This window comes from Tachysurus vachellii, chromosome 6 (genome assembly GCF_030014155.1).
Source record: "Tachysurus vachellii isolate PV-2020 chromosome 6, HZAU_Pvac_v1, whole genome shotgun sequence".
Lineage (NCBI taxonomy): Eukaryota > Metazoa > Chordata > Actinopteri > Siluriformes > Bagridae > Tachysurus > Tachysurus vachellii.
This window is the reverse complement of record NC_083465.1, coordinates 9,215,637-9,241,742: the sequence shown is the minus strand read 5'-3', so window position 1 is coordinate 9,241,742 and position 26,106 is coordinate 9,215,637. Positions and strand designations below refer to the sequence as shown.

At 37.2% G+C, this 26,106-nt stretch overlaps 1 protein-coding gene across 1 annotated transcript; it reads left to right on the top strand.

The window, feature by feature from the left end:
• Positions 1-9,939: 9,939 nt before the first annotated feature.
• dlk2 (delta-like 2 homolog (Drosophila)) lies at positions 9,940-24,549 on the top strand. Its single transcript, XM_060871494.1, has 7 exons — positions 9,940-10,012; positions 11,802-11,922; positions 14,032-14,120; positions 17,452-17,530; positions 19,980-20,110; positions 20,200-20,344; positions 21,084-24,549. The coding sequence occupies exons 1-7, from the start codon at positions 9,940-9,942 to the stop codon at positions 21,913-21,915; spliced, it is 1,470 nt and encodes a 489-aa protein (XP_060727477.1). The 3' UTR covers positions 21,916-24,549.
• Positions 24,550-26,106: the final 1,557 nt, after the last annotated feature.

The following is a 26,106-nucleotide window of genomic DNA, read 5'->3' as shown; positions in this document are numbered from 1 at the left end:
CATCAATGATGGCATGCAGTCTTTTGTAATAATTGTGCATGAGGTCCTTAATTCTCTCAGGTGGTATAGCTGCACATTCTTCTTGGCAAAATGCCTCCAGTTCCTCTAAATCTTTGATTTTCTTGCACAAACTTCAAATTTTTCCCAAAGTGGCTGGATGATATTAAGGTCAGGAGACTGTGATGGCTGCTCCAGAACCTTCATCTTTTTCTGCTGTATCCATTGAAGGGTCAACCTTGCCTTGTGCTTTGGCTCATTGTGATGTTGGAAATCAAGAGAGTCCCATGTGCAGCTTTCATGCTGTAGAAAAAAATTGTGAGCCAGTATTTCTGATAGCATGCTGCATTCATCTTGCCATCAATTTTTACTAACTTCCCTGTGCCACTGGAGCTCACACAGCCCCAAAACATGAGATCATGCTTTACAGTGTTTTCACCGTAGGCCTTGTTGTCTCCGTATGTTGACCGTAGGTTTTAAAAAGGAGTCAAACAACTATGTGATAATTAATGACTTCACGTGACATCCTTAAATAAGAAAAAATCTTTTGCCATATCAGTCTTTCCAAATAAATGGCAATGTTTAACAAATTCTTTCATGGTATGCAAACTATTGAGCACAACTGTGTATATATATATATATATATATATATATATATATATATATATATATATATATATATATATATATATATATAAAACTGCATCCCGTTTGTTCTCTCTTTTATCGTTTGTCGCTTATTAGTAGTTATATTTTAATTCATGCTAAAAATAAATAGTCCTTCTTGTTTTATGAAAACCATCATTTTACCAAGCAAGATAATTACTATAAAAAATCCTTACTGCATTATTTGGCCATTAAGTCCATCACCAGCTCTATTTAGCTCTTAACTGTTCCTTTTATTAGCTTATTACAGAACCGTTGTGTTGGTTCCAAAATTAATGATACTTTTAAAATGACTTCAGCAACCCTTAATCATGCCAGCAGGGATCACTGAATAGGTAACCATTCATTAGCACTCATTATACCACACTTATCAGAACCCATCAGCAATCAGCACTTTGCTCTGAGTCGGTCCTCATTTGGGCTAATGACAGCACTGCAGCTGTACAAGCAGCTGGCCATAAACAATAATGACAGACAGTTCTATCAATCCTCCACCCACCATCCAATAGGTTTTAAAAAATGATTTTGGCTATGATTAGGAGAAAACAATAACTACACCCCATCCAACCTAGATCCACTTTACTCACCACAATACAGTAGGAACATTATTCAAGCAATGGAAGCTATGACAGGCATGCACAACAACTCCTGACTCCATCAGCTGCTGGTCTTATTCTGTCCTTCTCTCCTCTCCTGTCCCTGCTCTTATTTTAAACCTTCTATCTTTCTATCCACCTCTAGAGGAAAACTGATATAAGTCCAAAGTCTTGAGAGATATACAACTGATGTTTCAGCATGTAGTTGTCGGCAGATGACAGCATCGGCATAAAAGTAGTTCTGGCAGTTCAGACTTCAAAGACTGCACACGTCAGACTTGAAATACTGCTACATTTCACCACCTCTCTCACTCAGGCCCTGTGATTGCTACTGATCGACCGCAGGCACACAAGGGTCAGCCCGTAAGTAGAGCTTACTAGGGAAATACACATGCCTGCCTGGTGATGACACTAGTGATGGCGGCTGCTGGTATGTTTTCATGTTACCACTGATCAACACCTATGACTTACAAATTATTGACACTTAGTCCAAACAAACAGATTCATTTTTTTTAAACTCACATCAAAAAGATGCACCTTTAAAGAAGTTTAAAGGAAGTGATAAATGGTTGAAAGTTTCAAAAGCCTTAAAATCCTGTTTTTGGGTGATTGAATTTTTTTTTTTTTTTTTTTTAAAGGTTATTAGGTTTCTTCTTTAAAAACAATAATTAACCTGAGCTCCGATGTGGGATTTGTTAAAGTATAGCATTGAATTTGGACTAATTATAGCTGGACAAGCTTTGGACTATTCAACCCACCTCTCCACCATTCTTACATATATTAAAGCTTTTCTGCAGCCAGAAATATGTACAAGTATTTTTGACTATGTTTGCCATCGGTGCCTTTTGTTGTCCCAGTATTTCAGAGACATCTGTCCTCACATGGTGAATCCCCATTCCTCTGTCCCTTGGATCGAAGCTGTCCTATCTGCATGATTGATATGTTGTCTTATGAGCTATGTTCACCATCCTCTTCAGAAACCATAGATCAAGTGTCCAGTTATTAAAGGCCCTTATCATCTGATGGTGACACTAGCTTCTTGGACATCAAGGAGAAATAAGAAGACTCATATGGACAGGACACCCCTTAGCTGAGGTCACCTCAAAATATAATATTTTTCCAGAATAGCTTGAGGGTATTTTTACTAGGAGACATCAAAGCTTAGACATTCAAACTGACTGTGAAATACACTTCTGTTACCTTATTCCTCATTAAGATGTAATAGTAATTGATATTAAGTGGTAATGGGTTTAGCATTTCAGCAGTTTGTACGATACATGTTTCTTACAGTGTTACAGTGAAGAATGTTTATAGAAGGAAGGCAGACACATCATCACTACCAATGCCATAGGACATTTTTAAAATGAGTCCTAAGCCTGCTAGACATAGATAACTAACAAAGAAACTCACTGTTAGATGTATATACTGTACTGATTTACATGCATTATATAGAAAAATCTAAATAGAATTTTAAAATGACTCATATGCAGACATGACTTTTTCAATAATAATAATAATAATAATAATAATAATAATAATAAGAAGAAGAAGAAGAAGAAGAAGAAGAAGAAGAAGAAGAAGAAGAAGAAAACTTTAAAATGCACGAGAAATGTGTTTCCCCCAAAGTGTCTGATCTTCCCAGTGGAGGTCCAGATCCCCTGAACTAGCTCAGCTCACACTTTACTAGCACACCTCCATTCCTTTTGGCTTATAAAGCTTATTACATTCTTAATAGTGTATGAAATCAGAGACTTAATGCTTCTCACCCTTTCCCTTGCACTATATCACAGTGAATTTGAACCTGAGCCAACACTAGAACTGCTCAGTACTGTTAACATCCTTAGTATCACATTGCACTTACTATATTAGCTATCTTCTTATACTGAGAAAAGGTTAATTTGGCCTTTATGGCCTTCACACTGTGAAATCTCACATCTGCATTATAGGTTAATGTCGGTATGACGACGAGGATCACTCAACAGACAGGTGGTTTAGAGAGTACAGTTGCACTTGAGAGCAGTGTGAATATGCTCACATGGTACAGTAAGCAACTCATTGGCACTGGGAGAGTGAACTGGAAGGAGTAAAGCTTTTGGAACTATTGGGACTGTTTAACTGTGCTCTGCCTCAGGTAAGGTAAGCACTATAGCCTTATAAACCTTATAACACAAGCATAAACCTCTCAAAAGTAGGCAAGAAAGTAGGCAGCCTTGTGCTAGTTATTTGTTTTTAAAGTTTGAACTTATACTGAAATAAGAGGATAGAGAACTCAGAGCGTCAGAGAATAGAGAGCGTTTTATTTCCAGAGAGTTGGTGTTCACACAGAGGAAACTGAATCACACAGAGGAAAATCAGCCGTTATACAGGAAGACTGAACTTTACACTTTACTGAGCTTAGCCTGTTCACATATAAAGGATTGACCAGTTGCTCTGGAAAATGTTTCTATCCTGATCAAGAACATTTAGTATTAGCTATGTAAACTTTGAGATTTGATCAGACTGATAAAAGTTTAAAAGTGACCAGTTCCATAGCTACGAAGAACATTTTAATTTTCAACATTTACATCTTCACTTTCATTTCCTTATATTTACATCTAGATGTGTTAAATTTCCAATAACAACATCAAGCTTGCAAACCACTGATATCATCAAACTGTTACTGTTCATATCTAAACTAACACTGCAGCTTCTTTCAATTGTTTATTTTGAGGGTTTCGTCCACCAGTTGCCTTTGCAGGGGGTGAAATACTGTTCAGTTGGGTTCATTATCCCCATATGAAGTCCTTTGTTGTGTTTGCAGTGTTTTGGCTGATTGTCCTGCTATATGATGAAGTTTCTTGAAATTAGATTGGAAATTATATTACACAATGGTATTGATTTCTCTGTAAATTGGTAGACAAAATGTTTTTGTAGACTTCTGGATTCAATCTCCTGCAAACATAATGAATTACATCATCAATAAAGATGAGTAAATCTGTTGTAGAAGCAGCCATGACACATGACAGCATGTGTGGATGTGAGCAGATACTTTCTTTCTCCACACTTTGTATTTTTTTCCTTTTGTAAAGGTTACTTTTGGTTCCAGAACTTTTGTATATAATCTCTGTATTTTTTTGGCTTTCAGATTCTACTCCTGAAGAGTAATTTGTATCTATGGCTTCTATACTTAAACGTAGGGTCTCCGATTTTGAATCGGGTCGAAAACTAAACAAAAAACAAAACAAACGTGTAGCCAATGAGCAGAAGGGGGCGTGTCTTGTCAATATGGGCGGAGAGTGTTCAGTGCGCATGTGTGACAGCAGAAAGCGGTTTTAACATTGACATGGAGGATAAAAACAAAGAAAGAAAGCGAAGAAAGACTTACGATAAGGTAAGAAGTAGGACTCGTGTTAATATAGGATCAGCTTTCCAGCGCTGGAGAGAACTGAAGGAGCGGGAAGTTGGCCACATATTCACAGATTGGAGTTTCCTGAGTCAATAACTCCTGAGTTAAACGCTGTTACTACACAAATAACACCTCTTTTCTATCATAGTAATGTAGAGAGGCAGCTACAACCATGTTTTGTGTAGTAACAGTGTTTAGCTCAGGAGTTATTGACCCGGGAAACTCCAGTCTGTGAATATGTGGCCAACTTTACTTAAGACGCCGAGGCGCTTTTTTCCTTCTCGATAGGTGAGTAACGTTGGTTTTGTTTTGTTACACAGAACTAATATATGCCGTCCTTTGCATGATTATGCTTGTGTGTCATTTTTGCTTGTTTGTTTATCTGCAATCGTATTGTTCTTCCCTTCAGCTATGATAAAGACACATTTCTTTCCATTAGTTGCCTGGGTTACGTATATATGTGTGGGCGGAGCTATCAATACAGGGGTGGGACCCATTGGGGTTAGGGACGTGTTTGTTTTGGTGATTTTGTGTCAACATTGGCTTTCAAAAATCGGAGACCCTACCTTTAAGTTTTTTTTGAATGAGGGATTGTAATACCTTTGCACCTGCACTTTGGAGGTTGGTGGTGATGTTTGTGGGACATATTTGGAACCTTTTTACTGTATTCCAATTAGTTGTATTGGCTTTGTCTAATGGTTGTGCAATGGATCTGATCAATTGTTACTCTTTTCTCAGCTTTAACATGGCTTGCCTTCCCTAATAATCAGCTCTCTGGTCTTCACACACACACACACACACACACACACACACACACACACACACCATTCATTGCATTAGAAACACATACACAATCAGCCAGTTACATAGTAGAAGCAAAATGCATATTTTTTCACACGTCAAACCTTTTATACATCAATTTGTGTGAAAGTTGCCAGCAAAACAGGGGTCACGTAACTATTACATCTAGCATCATTGTGTTTTCTTTGTAATTGGAAGAAAATGTGTAACATATTTGTATATTTTGCTATATATTGCATATTTACTATTTTAATGTATTTTTTTAAATCTTAGTTTTTATCAAAGTTGCACTAATAAATCAAGAGGCAACTGTTTGTCAATCATTTCTATTGCACTGCCATTCAATATAGAAAAATATAGAAGTTTCTTTCCATTCACTCAAATATAATGGGTAATGGAGGCAAAACTACACCAATTGCTCTTTGTTCTCAATCTGATTAAAGGTACAGATTACTCTCACAAATATAGCTTTAAGCTCTGGAAAAAAATATCTTATTGATTTTTTACTGTTTACTATTTAATAGTTTTATTAAGAACATTTTACAGTAGGAAAGCCTTTAAAGAGTTTTTGTCATGCTGGTGTGGGAAAAATCAGATATCAAACTTTCATGACTTGTAGAATAAACATGGCTGTTTGTGTACGTGTATACTTAAGATCCACTGTGCATTACTTGTCTGTTAGACATGCAGCAGCCAATTACATTTGATGGTGAGTGAAGACACTCTTAAGCACTCTTCAGTATAACATAAACAACAGCTAAGGAGCAAAACATCTACCAGGCAGCAGGGAACGTGTGTGTTATTGTGGTTTATTAATATATGACTGTTTACTATGAAGGACGTTTCTCTATGTTTAAATAATGACTTGATTTAAAGCCTATCATTTAAACCTACAAACAAACATTTGACATTAGATACTGACCATAATTAAGCAATCAACCTCATGTGGCAAGTGTAGACAATTACTTGGCTCCAGGCTGGCACAGCTGAGTCTATAGTGCTACCTCATACCACATTATAATAGATAACATACTTTCCTAGCAAAGGATGTTAGCTCAACTGTTGCACGCTTCACACTGAACCATGCTAATGTTTGTGTTCTGAGAAGACCTGCTTGGTATGAGGGATTCCAGCAAGCCATGCTCATCAATCAAAAGCATTGTACTGCTTCCAGAGAGTAAAGTCTTAGGTTACAATGCTGACAATTCCACCTGTCCTGTAGTTTTAAAATGAGATATCTATTCTGAAAAATAGCTAGAATTCAAAACAATCAGACAACTGACACATTTATTATTGAGATGTTAGAAAGAAACGGAATGGATTATTGAGAGAATTTTTTTAATTACAGGTGTTAATAACATGAGGATGGGATAATTAAAAATAATCAATTGTTGACACTCCCTCAAAGTATATTGATACACAATAATATTGCCAGTAAAGAAATTCTCGAATTATCTGGCTTCATATTAATAAAGTCAGGTGAAATTGTATGGGAGAGGAGGCTATTTAGAGTCATTTGTTCATAAGGACCTGTAAGAAAAGAGCCAACGTTTATTCCTATTATTGCTCCAAACAATGTTTTAAAATGTACAGTGACTCTCATGCTCTTCCTGACTTGCAGTTGCTTAGGGGTCAAGGCCACTGCTTGCGTGGAATATTTGTTGCTCCTTGTTCCAACAATTTTCATTCTAGTATAGACAGACAAGCATTTAGTGCCAGGTGGCTAAGGAATCATCTACATGCCACATAACTGGGGGGTCACTCAATACTGCAGCCATCAAGGTCTTTGTCCACTGACATATCACTGCCCACACCCTGCATTGTGTGTAGATTACTAGCAGTTAGGGGGGAAGGCATTTCACAGCTGCACCATACATCTAAATGTGCAACCTTGCAGCCTTTCAACTGACAGCTATTTCAAAGTCACCACTGGGCTCAGCCAAATATAGAGTGCAATACCATCCCACTCCCCCTGTTCTCCACCTCCAACCATGTAACAATGAGCCAGAGGATTCAGTTACATCAACCAGGCCACTTCCCATGGGCCAAAGATCTACTTGCACACGCACAAGGAAAGCCATAACGTATTTAGTATGGTGCAATGGGAGCATCTCACTAACAGCACTAAATGACAGGAATGGAGCATCTGAGCTATGAAATGCTATTTCTTGCTGCAGGCATGTAGCACACAGGAAAAGTGCTACCTTCTTATTAGACAAACACAGCTAATGTGCAACCAAAAAAAGACTGTTCAAAGGACTTGTTTATAGTGCCAATATGTCAACAACTACTTTGCTTCATTAAGCTATTTTGTGTGTTCTGCAGTATCTAATCCTTCTTGTTAAACTTGCCTTTCTTCCATTCTCATTTTCTATTCTCATTTGTCTCTGCTGGTGTCAAATACCTGGGTGTTGTGGCACAGCTGGGTGCAAGTTCAGCTGCTCCCTCTTCCTCTTATGTTTCAGTTAACCGAGTTGTGGCGTTCCACTCAACCAGCAGAGCTTACCAAGGGATTGCATCTCAGCACATGAGGCAGATGACAAGTGGATTAAAAGGACTGTCCCCCCTGGATATTTTTTACTTTGTATCAGACCTTTCTTGCAGAACGTAAGGAAAGAAAGGATATTTCCTGTCTGCATGGATTCAACTGGATGGTGCTATTGCTTCAAACATGATCGGCAGCAAAACAGTGAATATTAAGGAAATGAATAGAAAGCTTTTTTTTTTCATTCCTTGCAGGCTATAGTGGAAATACTCAGATGACCTGAATTTGCTGGACTCAACAGAACCCTTATTTGTTGATGCAAGAGATCCACAAAGCTAAGAAGTCAGGAAGACGCTTAAATTTACAAGCATAACACTACTGTATGTACAAAATATTATAATGTCTCTGGCACTACTTGAATTGTATCACATCATACCATAATGCGTCTAAGAACTGAGAAAACAGAACAAAGTTTAAAAAAGTGTCTTGCCCCAACTATATTTCTCTGAGCAAAAATAGTGTGAAAGTTGCTAGAGCAATTTAGGCTTAATTTAACACTATTGCAAACAAGTTGTCTGACAAGGTGCTTGGCAACAGAAAACTTGTTGAGGGTGTGAGTGGCCCCCTGGGTCAGAGCCTAAAGCGGCAGATCAAAGCTGGCATAGGGGTGTAAAGTAGGGCAGTCGCGTGCGCCTTCTTGGCTCTCATCTGAATAGGTTGAGTGTACAGGGAGAGTGGTAGATAGCCTGTAGCACCTTCTTCTGGCAGTCTGCATCTAAACACAGGCTTAAATAAGCCCACAGAGAGAGGCTGTCCTACACTTACACACTTTGAGAGGAACTGGGCACATATCAAGTGTGGAGAGGACCTCCACAGTGCAGTGCACAGAAGTACTAAACCCTGATATAAAGACTACCCACACAGATGACAATGGAAGGGTCAGCTCACAATGAAGGGTAGGCTCAGTATATTAATATTTACTACTTACTAGCTTTTTTTTCTACAATTTTTTTTCAAAGGTTTCAGAACACTGTTACAGCAGTTGTCAATATAAAACATCAATCTATCTAATTTATGTTATATTCTTCTATGTGGCACATTTATATTGATTGCCAAAAACTGACATTTTAAATTACTGCTCTTTGTTCATCCATCAAACCTAGACTCTGAGTCTTCTAAAACATATCTTGTAATGTATTCTAACTTAAGGGCCTTTTATTATTCAACTGTGACTGGTCAATCAGGCTCTGGCTTTCTTCGTGGATACATTGTAGTGTACTTTATGGCTTGACAGAGATCAGTGGCAGTTAAACAGACTTCATAAATACCAACACTTCTAATAAAACAGCAAAGGATCCCATAATCTATTCTCCCTGGCAATGAAATGCATACGCAGTCTGTGGCAGAAGACAGCAGGGTGATCAAATTAATCTGAGAACAGGTTATGGCTATGGATGTAACAGTGACAGATGGAGGTGATGAGAGAGATGAATTGATAAATGTTCTTTTTCAAATATATGTGTTTAATGATATGAAAGAAAATGAAGACAGACAAACTGACAATTACTTCAACAGTGTGTCATTTGTCTCCGGTATTATTTCAGTGGAAGTGTGTAAACAGCCAATGCTGGCAATCAAAATTCAAATATTTATAATAAATATAGCTACCAAGAAGTTATCAGCTGAGTGAAGTGTACCTATGACTTTACAAATAATGGTGACAGAAATACAGAAAGGTCTAAAGATGACCTGATTTGTTAACAAGAATATAGTGAATAACATTTGATCTTGGTGGTTATAAGAACTGACACTGTTTTATGATTCAGTGTGTACCATATGCCCCACACTAAAGCAATACGGTGACATATTAGGGAAAGGAAGCTTCACACAGAAGCAGCATCCTTCCCCTGTTGCTATAGCAACAGAACCCACCATAGATACACAACACGTGTTTCAGCATAGCAAAAATACTATCCATTTCTGTGCTTGAGATTTGAGTGTACACCGGGATGCGGTATAACAGGAATGAAGTGTACATAAGAACCATCCCAACTGTCATTCCTCCGAAGATCTCCGAAGCTCGTAATATTAATTTTGCATATGAATACTTTTGATATTCAGTAAAAACAACTAATGGTATGTGATGATAATTATTTTCTAGAAAGTCCATTTCAAATACAATTTACTATAAATGGCAAGTGCACCTAACATAACAAGATTTTCAAAACTGAAGTACTAAAATGGATCTTTTACCAACAAAACAGTTGAGTATACTTTCTTTGGAACACTGTAAAAATATACCTACTAAAATTCCAGTTAACACCACTGAGTGTTTATTTAGCACAGTGGACTTCAGGGAATGAACTGGCAAAGGAAGCTTTTTGAATGTGAAAGAGCTATGAGATTTCCTGTTTAGATGATGACAACTGACCTGGTGATAACAGTGAAAACTACACAGCAGTGATAGGAATGCAGATCTGTTACGGGATAAATCTGGGAAGAATGCTATCAAATACAGTGCAAGAAAAGTAAAGCAATTGTGAATAATATCAAAAGAGCTCCTTATCTCTGTGTGTATAAACCAACACGCATGTTCAAGTAAGCGTGGAGCTGACAGACCAGTGACAGACAGATAAGGATTTATCAGTTAGTGTATTTATGACAACAAGCATGAGGAATTTGAAATATTTCAGATATCAGCACAATAAAATATGAACTATTCTAGACTTCCAATCGAATTCATCCAATATGAATTGCAATCATAGCATTTTTCCTTTAAAAACATACACTGAAAATATCAAAGCACAGAAGAACGAATATAAACTACTGTAATTATATTACTGTAACTACTTAATTTTCACTACACACATGATCCAGCTGTTATTAAGCTAATTCTGTATATGAATATAACTGGATTAACCAAATGAATGCTTTTCTATTCATGGGGGCTTTAATGGCTTTAATTCCCACAGTAGCAAAACACTACTCAGGAGCACATGTAAGCTGTAAGCACTGAGGTATTTAAAGCATTCTGAGATTAAAATTCATTAAAATATATACCACTTACACATTTGTCTTGCTTATATTGCAAAATACTACTATATATTACACATATATTTAATAAATAAATACAAATACAAAAAAATTAAATACTAAAAAATATTTTTCAGATACTATTTGATGTCTTTTTCTCATTCTTCATTTACACATATGTCTTCATAATGTGAGGTTGTTTGAGTCTTTCGTCAGCCGGTGGCGTGAACATGACAGTGGAGTGAACATGTACCTGCCTGTTTTAAAACACTACACGGCTGGATATTGCTGAGATAATCCACTGAAAAGTGATCCTCTCTTTCACTGCTGCTGGCAGCTAAACGTATGGTTACATTCATTTTTTTAAATATTAGAAGTTTAGCCTGTTACCACAGCAACCCTTAAAGACTGTGCATAATACAATATACTTAAACGTTCCTACTAGACCACGAACAGTTAACAGAGTATGCCTACATACCCTATTCACACAGCAATAATGATCTAGTTTAATAAAATGTCTGTCAAATTCCACAAAAACAAAACATTGAGCAGTCAGTAGTGAAAAAGTGGGGTGGGGGGTGGAAGGGTGGGGGTGATGTAGAAGCACCCATGCTGTGCTGTCGTAAAAAAAGAGGTGGAGAAGATGAATCTGTCTCTTTAAGAACTGGTCCTTGGGCAGGTTGTGGTGTTGAGTAAGGAGGTGGATCCTTGCCTGTCTTTATTCTGCTTGATTTTCCCAAAAAGCATTCCTATCAACAAACCCTGCCTCACTACCAGCTTGCTCCTCTGCCAATGTGTGTGACTCTACTTGTTTGAGTTGTGTTGGGTTTACTATCAGAGTTTTTGCCGTGTGTTTGCGTGTGGGTGTGGGTGTGTGTGTGTGGGTGGGTGGGTGCATGCATCACTTTCTCATCACCTGAAGACTCCTGCACTTTTTTGAGCCAACCTTCTCAAGTCAGGTGTGTAACATCTTCGGTGTCATTGAGTGTATTTACTGAGCTTTCTTTTTCACTGCCTAGCAAATGCTGCAGCTTTACTCATGTACATTCCTTTATGTAATTTACAAGTATTGTGTACAGATAACCCAGAAATAGGAGTGATGGGAGATATAGACATGCTCTCACAGCATCTTGCATCTATATTCACTTGCATATATTCTATATATTTTTAGCAGCATATATATATATATATATATATATATATATATATATATATATATATATATATATATATATACTGTATAAACTGCTATTATGTAATAAACAATTACTGCTAACCTGTAAATAGTAATTTGTTTATGCCAAACATTGGAAAGGAACCTGAAATAATATTCCCCATAAGGGCTTTAAAAAAAGTGAAAAACAGCCAGAATAGATACTCTCACTTCATTTTCAGCATGCTGTAAATTAACACTGACTGATTACACCTGGCTAAAAATACCAACCTCTATAATCAATGGCTGAGTGAATGAGCTGTGAGAATGACATGAATAGATAAATATAGCTTGTTTATTTTCACTATGCAGGTGCAAGGATGAAAGTCAGGGCAGCAAATTAAACCGATAATTAACTTGGCATCCCCCAGGATCAAGGACAACAAATAGTGATTGTCTAATGTAACCGAGAAAGCCTCCAGTTAGAGATTTAAATCTAATCACTGTTTTTATGTTTAAAGCATTTGCTATTATTAATGGCTTTATTAATAGCAAATAAAATGGGTTCACTGGACAACAGCCGTATCAATGCAATCCCCAGAATTGTTGGATGACAAATGAGAGAAAACCACGAAGGGCAGGAAACCTCCTCCTCAATCCAGGAGTGTCTGGGGAAAAATATATTATTTTTGATTCTCTTTAAGCTCCAGGATCTGAAAAGGTCAACTTGCTATATCTGTGATCGGTGAGAATAGTATTTTTTCAATTCAAATCAATTTATTTGTAGAGCATGTTTCACAATGGACATTGCATTAAAGCAGCTTTACAGAAGAATAGTATATATTACATAAACATATAGTACATATTAAAGCTTAAAATCAAGTTACTGTTTAACTCTAACATTTATCCCTAATGAGCAAGCCTGAGGTGATAATGACAAGGACAACCTTCCTGAGATGATATGAGGAAGAAACTTTAAGAGGAACCAGACTTAGAAGGGAACCCATCCTCACTTGTGTGATAATGGACAGTAAATAATGTAAATAATGTCCTTTCTACAACAAAATAGTAGAATAGTATAATAGAGAATAGTAGCATTATTTTAAACAAGTAATTAAGATCTGTGAGGTCATTTTGAGGTCAAATTACATATACAATGAGAGATCTGCTAATCTTGTGTAATATTGCACCTAATGCCTTTAAAATGAACAAAATAATAATAATCTACAGCTTGGAATATAGAAATACTGTAGATGACGATTCAATAAAAAGTTGCACTATAGTGCAAATCTCTGTTCAAGTGACATTTCCTTTATCTGTAGTTGTGTCAATACGCAAACAAGGAGTGGCATGGTGTTGTTGTAAATGTCCACCATAAAAGATTAATAAAGTTGCCTGAATTATTAAGAGTGTGTCTGTTAACTGTTCTGTGGTCAGGTTTCCCCACTGTTTGATCTTGAAGTGGTTGTTGAGTTTATGCGTTAGAGAAAAGCTCCTAACAAAAGATGCTCTTCTAGTTTTTTGTCTTACCGGTGCAGAATAATTATTCCAGGACAAAGCACTGAGTTCTTAAACCTGTGCTGACTCATTTACGTTACTGTACAACAAAGAACATATGAAAATGTAAGTGCCATTCTTAACTGTTGTGATTTAATCCTTTTGGAGTCATGCAGTCCCTGGTATATTTGCTCAAGCAACCCAGAGCAAATGTAACAGGCATTGACATATTTGCCACATCATTCAGTTTTGTAGCTTTATGTAATCTTCCACTGAAAACGCATGTATTTGTATTGAATACAAATAACAAATAGGAAAAGATCATTCATTGTTATCTCGACTACTAAGACCAAAACAACAAGAGCTCATTATTTTATATTGTATTTTCTAACAAAAAATGATCTTTGTTCTGTTTCAGCTTGCACTGCATCATGATACAGAGAGTTACTCTGACTTTGTTTCTCTGGGGTAGTTGTGGTTGGCTCATCTCAAACTGTGAAGGCCAAGGTAAATATATCTCTCTGACTATGAAAAGACACCAGCAAAATATAACCTAATATTGAGATTATACAACATGGCTGGTACTGAATAAATATACAGTAATGGATTATGTGACAGCAAAAATCCACATCATTATTGCACTGCTGCATTCATTACCAAGTGAAATTCAAATGAGCATATCTTTTGTAACAAATATCTTATATAAGATGCAGGTATGCACCTACTCCAGGAGTGTATTGCTTCAGCATACTAATGCCTATGCCACTGACATAAAATCATGTCATCACATCTTTCATTAAGAGTATAAAATAAAACAGTATCTGAGGTCCAGAAGGTGGAGGGGGTTGGGGATGTAGGTAGTGCAGTTTCCCCCATGGCGGACACAAATTGTTGCTGTGGCATTATTTTCTGGTTGTTGAAGATTGTTAATATAGCCAGTTGTGCAATGTGTTAGGGAAGTACGAGGTAAAACTACATTATCCACAGCGCACTGCCTCTGAAAAGCTTCAGATTTTAGGCTAAACCATTATCCGCAAACTGGATCCAGGGGATAAGATGCTAAATCTGTACCGGCTAAATGTTTTTCTAGGGGCAGAAACAGCCGAGTAGATGCTGGGATTGAATGATCCTTAATTTCACAGGGATCTTGTTACAACGCCCTCATTCGCCTTCAGATGTTAAGAGTTCAGCTTCTTCTTTCCAGCCAGCCTACAGTACCTAAGATTAAGCACACGCGCACACACTTCAAGGCACGTGGAGTGGCAGCAGTTGCACAACCCTTCAAAGGACTGAAATGAAAGAAACCAAACCTGCATGTTCCACTGGCACCAGGGTGCTGGCCACAGCCACAGGGGTGCAGAAGATCTGGGATAGAATTTCATGGCTAGAGTAAATTTAGCTCCCTGTGGTTTGAACTTGAAGCCTACTGACTAGGTCTTGCTGAGTGACATCCCTCCAGAGGCAAGTGGTTGAGACTACATCCCTCAGGAGTAAGAGCAAAACAGATAAGCAGAGAGAGTCACATCACCTGTTTTTCAGTTATTATAAGCAAGGCACTGTTCTAACAACCTGATCTCTTTGAGAAATTATTAAGAACTTAATTAATTGTTATGACTTATGGGAGCATGGATGCTTCAATAAAGTTCAAATATGAATCAATATAGATTTTGTAATGTAAACAAATTCCAGGTATACACCTTCTAGAAAAAATAACAAACAGGAACTCAACCCTAGAAGTAATCTTCATTCCAATCCTGTGTCAATTGGCAGCTTGCTGGTTCAGTTGGCCATAGTACTGTTGGCTGTTTGAAGCAATTTGCGCCAAAGTTTCACTATGGGACTGGGCCAGAATGGCTTCCCTGACTCATGTGGTTTGTTTAGATCTCATCTGGAATGAAAGGCAGGTACTGTAGCCAACAGGAAAAGATCACTGAGAAAGAAAAAAAAAAAGCATTAGCTTGGCTACAACTGTTGGCTACAAGTGTTTAACAACTCACATCTGCAAACCTTATACATAATCACTCTGACTCCGTTCAGTTAATGACCAAAGCTGTACCAAAATCAGATTACTGCTAAAATTTATAAACACTTAACCATCTGAGATTCAAAAGAGCATATGTGATACCTCCAAGCATTCAAAGTATGAAAAACAGCCCCACAATTAAGTCATAAAAGGTATTGTTTGACAGCGCAGTCTGTTTAATTCTTAAATGCTGCTGTAACTCAATTTAGAACTAATCCATGGATTCCCAGCTGTCTCGTTTTAAGAGATTACATGTTCTATTGTTTCTCTGGATTGCTTCAAACACTCTCAGATAACTGTTAGTACTTTTCAGCTGTTGCAGTGATGGCACAAACAAGCTAGGTGTGCATTGTTTAGAGTTCACTACGCTCCCATGAATACAGGTTTTACACAGAGCAAGTTTAAATGGAAAATGCATTTCATACCAGCCTGAGTGAATTAGTGTCAGTTCACATACCAGTGGTATGTCATCATGTCTCATACACATTTTTATAGAAATAGGAATAGCAATATACCAGAAATTGTTTAGAAATGAGCTAATGTTTCCCTGCAAAAAAGCAGAGAAGCAATGGTTCCAATCCCTTAATGCTGGTGCAATTGTTTTTGCTGTAAGTTGCTATAAGCTTGGCTTAATGTAAATCCACATAATAACGTTTGGCACTAAGAGTACTCAATAACATCTGCCCTTAAACCGCCAGTTAATATATAACATACATCACAGTTACTTCAATCTCAGTACATTTGTTGACTGGGAAAGTGTCAGGACGCACTCTGGGGGCTGGGACCTAAGTAATAGTGAATTCCAGTGGTGTTGAAACAAAGCTCTTACAGGCAGCAGCTTGAAAAAAAATTCCTGTCCTACCAAAGCACATGCTCCTCTCCTACTCCTCACCACAAATACACACCCTCTAGAAGCTGCACAAACACACACACAGTATATATATATATATATATATATATATATATATATATATATATATATATATATATATATATATATATATATATACACACTGTATAATTCTAATCAGGATGCAATCAACATACATCTTGAATCCAAAAAAAGCATATACATTTTGTAGCAGCAATGTGAATATTCATTCATTCATTCATTTTCTACTGCTTATCTCGGGTCACGGGGTGCCTGTGCCTGCAATGTGAATATTCATTCCCAAAACTATGCCTGCATGTATCCGGACAGTAAAAAACAAGGAGAAGTGAACTGATGTTACCAGAATTATGAACTTCCAACTAGGGAAACCTGCAGAAATGCCACTACACACAGTTGATAATTACAGCTGAGATGTAAAATATGTTGGCCTCTATAACTAAATTACACAAAGCAACATTAAAGCAAAAGGAAACAGAACTAATTAGTTGTTTATGACCTCTTTGAGACCTTTGAAATATCACTCACTGGCAGCTTGTCAAAACAAATTAACCACCCAGCAAAGCACAGCTGTCTAAGGGTGCAGCCTCTTGGTTTGCCAGCTGTTCTGTCCCTACAGAGTCACTATGGAAGTGCTACATAAACTGTTGAAAAGGAACACCACGTCTGCTGCTAGTCACACATGCTGCCAGGTCAGAGTTCAACAAACTAGAATTAGTATCCTCCAGCACTGTTATTGTAAGCATATCAGATGAAATTTTTAGTGGCTAACCTTATAATAGAACCACAAAGATCTAAATGAAAAGCGATTATGGGCATGGCAGTAACAGGCGCATAATCTTTCAGTCAAATCAAGTTATTTTAGCCAGTGAATATTTAAATAATTGACTTGACTGAATCTATTTTGTTGCTTTCTTTTTCAACAGGCTTGTTTCCAGCAATGACTGTCGGAAACTGCTCCTGTAAACTTGGCCATGGAAAGTGTGCTGAAGATGGTGATTGCAGGTATGATTAGTGGCCATGATCTAAACTGTAAATCTAAACTAAATGTAGAACAAATACCATAATAGGTTGTCTGGTGGAAAAAAAAAATCTATACTTCATTATGTTATTTTGGTACAATTAACCTATGCGATCGTGTACTTATTCAACCTTCAACCTTTAATCTGTTGACTTAGATAAGATAATTCCCAAAGACTGAGTGTCCTAGGTAACAATTTTTCTATGTATAACTGTGGTTCTATGGACTAAGATGATCTTCATCAACCATGCACATGCATAGTTTTAACCATGAACCATGCATACACATGATTCTACAAACAGAAGATGATTTATTTATACTTATATGCGTATGCATTACCTAACTACTGTATATGTGCGTATATTTAGGTATTTACGGGTAACCTGATTATGAGGCACTCCTATCGTCTCAGCAAAACTGACATAGCCTCATCATAACGCAAATTCTTAGCAGTAGCAGCTAATTAATACCATGCCATTTAATGTTTTTTATAAAGCGATGTAAAAAAAATCGTATTTAAAAAATTAATCGGCCAACCCTGCTCTAAAGATTGTTTTGGAGGTAGATGTAGACAATAATTGATCTTGCATTGTGTGAAGATCTGGCACACACAGTTTTGAACAAGGAGCATGAATTTAAAAAGCACAAGGACCAGTGCAATTTTAGTTTATCCATGGCAGCAACTTGCCCCATTTCAGAGAGAGCCAAAAAAAAAAAACGTCAGAAAGTCAAAAAGTATGTGGTTCCCCCAAGTGTTGGTAGTAACTAACCTATTCTTTATACATTCCCTATAACATCTGACAGGTACATATGTCTTATGACTTGTATGAATTGTTGAAAATTGTTTAGCAGAGCCTAGAAAGTCAAACTCAAGAAAAATGGTGATTCGGTTGCAGGGGTCAGACCCATACATATACAGTAGACCGATTTTCTCGTCCATTTGGGACAACAGATTAACTTTTGGGGAAAGCCGTCCAGGCCGGTGTAGACTGGAGTGTAATATAGTTGCTGAATGCTATACTTCATGTGGAGTATTTTCAGTAGAGGAAATACGGCATATAACAAGTTGTAAAACCATCCATGGAGAATATTCCTCTCTGATGCGGCAGAGTTTCCAACTGGACTGAAGTCAAAGCTTGGGCATGTTTCACTCTCTGGCAGGTTGATGGCATGACTATCATTCGTAAACTGTGTGACCTGCTTTAGTGCTACAGCACTTTTCTCTTAGTTCTTAGTAAATCTGATTGTCACATTGTAAATGAGGAGGTCACATAAGAGACTGTAGTCCAATTATAGTGGTATTCTGAAACCACTGGCCAACAGAAGAGACAAGGACACTAGCATACATCTTGAAAACGTTCATGGCATTAGGTTAAGCCCAAAAGGCAAGACCAGCCTGATGGTAATGCCAACCATTGTCATAATTTAAAGCTGCAAAGCATATTTTGAACAAATAGGTTTTGTTAAAAATTATATAATGAGTAATATTATTGAATGAGGAAAGCTTATTTATAATATGATCCTGGGCTGCTATGAGTTGGACCTGAACACGCTTGTAATATTAGTTTACAGTCAGTGATGTATCCAAGTGCTTAACAGCACCCCTGGAGGTTAGAAAGTAACTAAACATTTCAGTCCCCAACCTGTTGGCACTCAGGGCTTTATAAAATTCATTCCCCAACAGGTTTCTCACTCTGTTCCAGGAAGTTAATTCCCTCTTGGATAGACAAATGGAATATTGTTTCCATCATACTATCACACAGATGTTTTCATGGATTGACTTTAAATGCTTTGCGCACCAATTCAGTTACCCTCCCTTATCACCCTTACAACTACCGTATCACTACCTTATCTTACCTACATGTGTAATGCACATTATTGTGTTTGGTAACTGAATTCAGCAAAATACCAGACCCTGTAGTGACCTAGGGCAGATGTTCTGTTTTAAAAAGGTTTTGCATTTTTCTGGCCATGAAAAACACAAATAAAAGCAAAAAGGTTTTAAAATCTATGTCTACATGGTTCTGTTATTAAGGGTTGTATGTCAGGTTTATTAAAAAGGTGGCAAGGTTGAAAAAAATCTAGTGTTTATATACTCAAGTGTTATTTATTGAATTAATCCTGATGAATAATTTTACATTTAAAATGAAACTTTTGTTATTTTATATTCTGAATTTATATAAATAATAATAATATTTTTTTGTAGTTTATAATCAGAATTTATATTCTGAATTTTTATATTCCTGTAAAGTGCTATACATTTAAAATTGAACTGGATTGTTAGCAACCTGTTCAACAGTGCTTCATAAGTAGACTCAATAAACAGGTTATGGCACAGATGAGGGAGTCTGCCTTGAACATAATGTTGTCTATTAAATAATTATAATAATAAAAAATATGATGCTGAGTTTGTTTTATGAAATTGTTGTGCAGATGTGACCCAGGTTGGGGAGGACCCTTCTGTGAGGACTGTGTGCGGATGCCCGGCTGTATCCATGGCTCCTGTCATCAGCCATGGCAGTGCACCTGTTTGGATGGCTGGACAGGACGCTTCTGTGACAAAGGTGACACTTTGTGCTGGATTGCAACCCTGTGAAACCGACATGTTATAAATTTTGACTTCAATTTATTAATTTATTTCCTGCATATCCAGATATTCATGTGTGTGAAAATGAGAAGCCATGTCAAAATGGGGCCACCTGTTTTCTAACTGATGCCGGAGAGTACAACTGTTTGTGTCCTGAAGGCTTCCATGGAAAAAACTGTGAGTTAAAGACCGGGCCGTGCCATAAAATCAAGTGAGTGTTTTTGTTTTTTTAATCCCATTAATAAATTTCTCAATTATTCTGCAGCTAAATGCTGCTCAGTTGAACAGCTGATCTTCATTTGATACTGATTATTATAGTTATAGATTTTAGCACTAAATTATTGTACTATTTAACTGATTACAATTAACTATTGCATTTTTGGTGAATTTTAAGCACATATTTTATGTCTGTAATTAAAAGCATTTTCTCGTAATCAACCTAGAATTAGCCACACACACTGACATGAGCTGCGCATCAGCCTGGTCAATTTGATTCCCTAGAGAGCAATCATGTAATTCAATGGGCTCATTACTGGCCCTGTAAGAGCTTGCTAATACTACCAAACTGCAGTCATGCTCCTACTGTTCTACCAAGTGCAGTTAAACTCACACATCAAGTGGTTTCCAGGGAAACCACAGCAGCGCTGAAAGAACGAGGCGTTTTGTACTGCAGATATTTCACACTGCAAAAATAAGTCATAAATTTAATTATCATTCTCCATCATTTTATACACACACACACACACACACACACACACACACACACACATATATGTGTATATATATATATATATATATATATATATATATATATATCTATCATGCACATTATCATGAGCCATGATAAATCAGACTAGTTCTGTACATTATTCATTTCAAATAGTTTTCCAAATTTTTAGACCCAGAAAGTGAATACAATTTAAGATTTGTTCTGTTGCGGTGTACCTTAGGACCCCCTGTAAGAATGGTGGCTTATGTGAGGATCTAGGTGGCTTTGCACCTGAGCTAACTTGTCGATGCCTAGTCGGCTTCACAGGCCCTCGCTGTGAGACCAATATGGATGACTGCCTGATGCGCCCCTGTGCGAATGGTGCTACTTGCGTGGATGGTGTGAACCGCTTTTCATGCCTCTGCCCCGCTGGGTTCACAGGCCGTTTCTGCACAGTCAACCTGGATGACTGTGCCAGTCGACCATGCCTCAATGGAGGCCGCTGTATAGACCGCGTGAACAACTTTCACTGCCTGTGTCCTGCTGGATACACAGGTCGAACTTGTGAGATTCCACTGGCGGTCAAGGAGCTCCAAACCCAAGCACCACACAAGGACTCCTTTGGCTGGGGAGGAGGAGGGTTCTCAGAAATCTCCAAAAATCCCCACATTACTGCAAATAAACCACACACTTACACCTCAGGAAACTACTCTCATGGGGTTACAACCAATGGAGATAAAGGCCATCTGTTAAAAATTTCTGTAAAGGAGGTAGTGACTCAGAGTGCACAACCAGGACTCTCAGAGGAACATTTTTTAATCCTGCTGGTATTAGGAGGCCTGACTCTGGCTGTGGTGGCTCTTACAGCTGGCCTGGTGCTACGAGGACACTGGCAGAATATATGTGTCTGCAATCATTGTAGAGCACCGACCTCCAAACAACATTCATTCCAGCGATGTCGCATGCAGCAGCGCCACTTAGCTGCCACTCAGCAGGACTGTAAGATCAGCTTCCTACACTCATCTGCTGCACCTGAGCTGGAGAAGAAGAGACTAAACACAGAGGTCATATGAAGATATGGGGGGAAAAGTCTTGACTTCTCATAATAAAGATGGGTCATGTTTAATGAAACGTAATGGCCCGGTCACATCAGCTGTCATTCATGAAGAAAAGTTGGCTATTAAAGAGCAGGTAAAGTGAAAGAACAAGAAACAGCCTTGAGGGAGCATCTATATGAAAGGACTATAGGAATGTTTCATTACCACACAGTCTTCAGAAGTACCGCAATGAAGAAAATTACTGTACTATTCCTATTTTATACAAAAAAAACTCGCTCTTAAACCTAAGGGTGTTTTGTTCCATTTTAGTGCCCCAAGTGGTCACCAACTGATGACTCGGCATCAGGCTTTTTTTCTGCATATGTGAACACAATAAATGAACTCAGATTCCTCTAAAGTGACACACAAAAGAAGTATACACAGTTAGTTTGTGGTTAATTTTGTGGTCCACTCGATTTGTTCTTCACATTTTGACATTGCATTTGACTTTTTCAGTCTAATCTGCTTTAAAAAAATCACATTTGCTACAAGGGAATAGTAAAGACGTATATAATAGTGATTAGTGTAGACTTCTCAGAGTCTTTAAAGGTAGAAGTTGCCAATGTGGGGACAGCTGTCTTGTAAATAATAATTGAATATTTGTGTTGTTTTATATATGTGTATAATGGGAATTTTTGTACAAATGTTGGAAAATTTATAATGGGTCCAAGCACACTGTGCTGGAGACTTCGTGTTTTCTTTTTTTTTTTTTTTTGATGATGGTGATGGAGAGATGACAGAAAGGTGCATTTCCCCTATAATATAGGCAAATATGGGGACCTTGATCAGTCTCTTAGTGACCCTATAGCACACAGTTGTTGTTTTTTTTTTGCTTGCTCTTTTTTCCTCATATAATCTGACTGCAAGACAGTTCCAGTCTATTGAATTTTAAAATAATTCACATAATTATGCTAAACTTAACATTGCACATCTAGACCTCTAGCATTTCCAAACATGACCACCACATGCCAATTAATCCTTCCAGGGTGGAGCTGGTAAGCGTGGATAACTCATGAAGACTTGGATGGATTCTCATTTAACTTGAAAGTCTACAGAAAATAATTTTAGGGGTCAACCAAATAATTGCTTTTCAGCGATTGCTTATCGGTTAGCAGGCTGCATCTCTGTGCTTGTCTCTAAAGTAGTCAAGGATTATGTTTTGTGAAATTGAATGCTGTCAGTCAAATTCAAAATTAGTCTGGCTTTTAACAGGCTTACCATTGGCCATGCTGTCAGTAATGTCGTTATTAGATTTGAAGTCTGTATCTCAAGAGAGACCAAATGACAAAAAAGCTGCATTTCCATTTTATTTGTAACCTTTATTATTTAATATCATTCTCATTATTTTTTTAAAATCAATCAACATCTGGTTCATTTTGTTCAGTTGACATGCAGATTAAACCGAACAAAAAAATAACTGGATTTTCACAATATCAAACTTTGCAGCAAAGACGCCAAAAAAATAAAGGCCATTTCCATGCAGATCTTATTGTTCTTACATAAACTGTGGTAATATTTAGCAGCCCATCATGAGGGTGCCCAGATTTTGTCATTTGACCACAATGTGGTCCTAAATCATACAAATAACCAAACAGAACTTCATGAACTGTTTTGTTTTCCTTGAATGTCTGGAACATGGATTCATTGTATGGAAAAGTTTCCTTGTCACCTTGTTGAATTATCTGCCATTCAGAATAGGAACAAAGTCAATCTTTTTTATTTCTCTGCATAGAAATTTTCATAAAACTTCACTTGATCCAGATTTGTTCCACTTATTATGTGATCCATTAGACAACCACAAAGACAACAAACAGGAAATCAGGATATAGTTTTAATCTCTTTTATGCATTTACACCAAAATGTGTATTTTTCTTAAGAGGAATACATTTGACAGTTAAGCAGTGCTCCAAGTAAAGAAGTGAGATCATATCTCCTGAACAATTTCCTGTACCAAATTTTATACCTATCTTTGGCACTATTCCAAGTGCCCACAACATTGTGAGTTATTTGGCCTTACAGGTAGAGTGTGTCTATATCTCTACAACACTTGTGTGACACTGAACCTGAGACTCAACACTACATATTTGACCTGATCCATGATGTGCAGATAGATCAATAGGGCAATAAATGCAGTGTTGGACTTGCTTGGGAAATAATACTTGCAATCTACTAACCATTATTTGCAGCTATATTTTTATTATCTTAATAAGCGTGATCTCCATCATTGGAACTCTTTAGATAAAAAACTTTGATGTACAGCAATATAGGAGCAACAGTATTTTTTAAATATAAATCTAATTTATTTCTGTAAATTATTGGTGTAATGTGTACTTGAGTATTTCAATGTGTATTTTTGATACTGAGTAGATACTGAGTTGTATTAATATTGTAGAGAATAACAAAATTCTCTTGTAAAATATTTAAAGGACACCTTAATGTCATGCCACATCATACATCATTCGTTTCTGACTGAACTGATCACATCGTAATTCATGGCATTTGCAGGTAAAGAAGAAGACATGTTTTTGTAATCCTCAGTATTTAGACAGAAGGAAATGTGATTCATTTATTTAAGCTCATTGGTTCCTATTTCAGGACACAAAAGCAATATCCGGGTATTTTATAGCCATGGTTTTTTTTTTTTTTTTTTTTTTTTAAACAAACTGATGGATTAAATGTTGAAGGTGCTTAAATAGTGCAGAGTATTTTTTTTATTTAAATTCTACACTCATTTTGCACGTGAATCCTGTACACATGGCACATACACATTGTAAGCATTACATACACAGGATTCTTTGGTTACACAAGTTAAGTGTTACTAAAATAATTTACTACATAGCATGTAATAATATTGTTCTGTATCATATTTAAATAATAACTTACATTAATATGGAGATTTAGTGACTGTGCAGTTAGCTGTGAAATATGATCTAACAACTCCACCATGTATGTAAGGCATACAATTAAATCTATCACCTATTATCTAATACTAATTTATGTCAGTAGAGCAGGTGTATTGCTTAGCATATAGCCACAAAAATTGGGTCTCTTCTTCAGGCTTGTAGATGTTTTACTGGTTCAGGTGTTAGGTCACCTGCTGTAAAGTTACTACATCTCGGGTATAGTTTTTTTTTCTTGACCCTCTATTTATGTGTCTCAAGAATCAATCTTTCAGTCAGCATGTGAGCAAAGCCAGTTCAGATGTACAGCAAATCTCAAGGAAGAGAATAAAATAACCATAGCACTACATGAAATTACTCTTGAACCTGAAGTGACTAAATCACAATAAGCACAGCTACTGTATATGCATGAATTATATGCTACTTGACAAATAGCAGCATATATCCATTATTTAAAATTAAAAAAAAAGGCTGACAATTACATTTACATTTTTTAGCACCTTATTATGAGATTTCGCCACAACATGAGACAACGAACAGAATTTCATATCCGTCACTCACAAAATATGACAATTATTTATGTAGATTTAGTAATGATGTAGATTTGGAAGAAGAAGGATACCTTGCAAAGAGCAGCAACTGGTGTTCACTGTTAAGAAGCAGCCATCTTGTGGAAATCAGGTGATTGTAAAAACCTGATAAATCCTATGTGCACTCATATCACCAGATGATTATACTCCCCATTCTTACTCTCAATGTTATTAAGAAGTGTTTTAATGAATACCAGGATATGGTCTTTGTATTCAATAGATTTTAAATAGAGAGGGTTGCATCAGGAAGGGCATCCGGCGTAAAACGGGCCTTGGTTAACAACGACCGCCACAGGGACTGTTGACATACAGGGTGGCGGTGGAAATTGGGCTATTGTTGGTCGAGGAGAGGAGGGAGAAGTGCAAGAGTAGAGAATGCCGAGATTAGAGTTATGTGGAAACAGATGATTTGCTGTGGCGACCCCTAATGGGAAAAGCCAAAAGAAGAAGAAGAAAGTCCTAAATATTAATATTGTTCTGTCATTTTATTCATTGTTGGAGAAAAATGCTTAGTCCTTAAATACATCTAGTCTAATACACATAGAGGGTGTGGGGGCGATTCCTGTCTCCGCCTTGTGTGTGTGGAGTTTGCATGTTCTCCCCGTGCCTCGGGGGTTTCCTCCGGGTACTCCGGTTTCCTCCCCCAGTCCAAAGACATGCATGGTAGGTTGATTTGC

Bases quoted from the DNA above. Each gene is read 5' to 3' on its own strand.
- dlk2 (XM_060871494.1), top strand. From the start codon at position 9,940: ATGCGGTATAACAGGAATGAAGTGTACATAAGAACCATCCCAACTGTC. The intron at 20,111-20,199 runs GTGACACTTTGT...CTGCATATCCAG, and splicing joins AGGACGCTTCTGTGACAAAG to ATATTCATGTGTGTGAAAAT. The intron at 20,345-21,083 runs GTGAGTGTTTTT...GGTGTACCTTAG, and splicing joins GGGCCGTGCCATAAAATCAA to GACCCCCTGTAAGAATGGTG.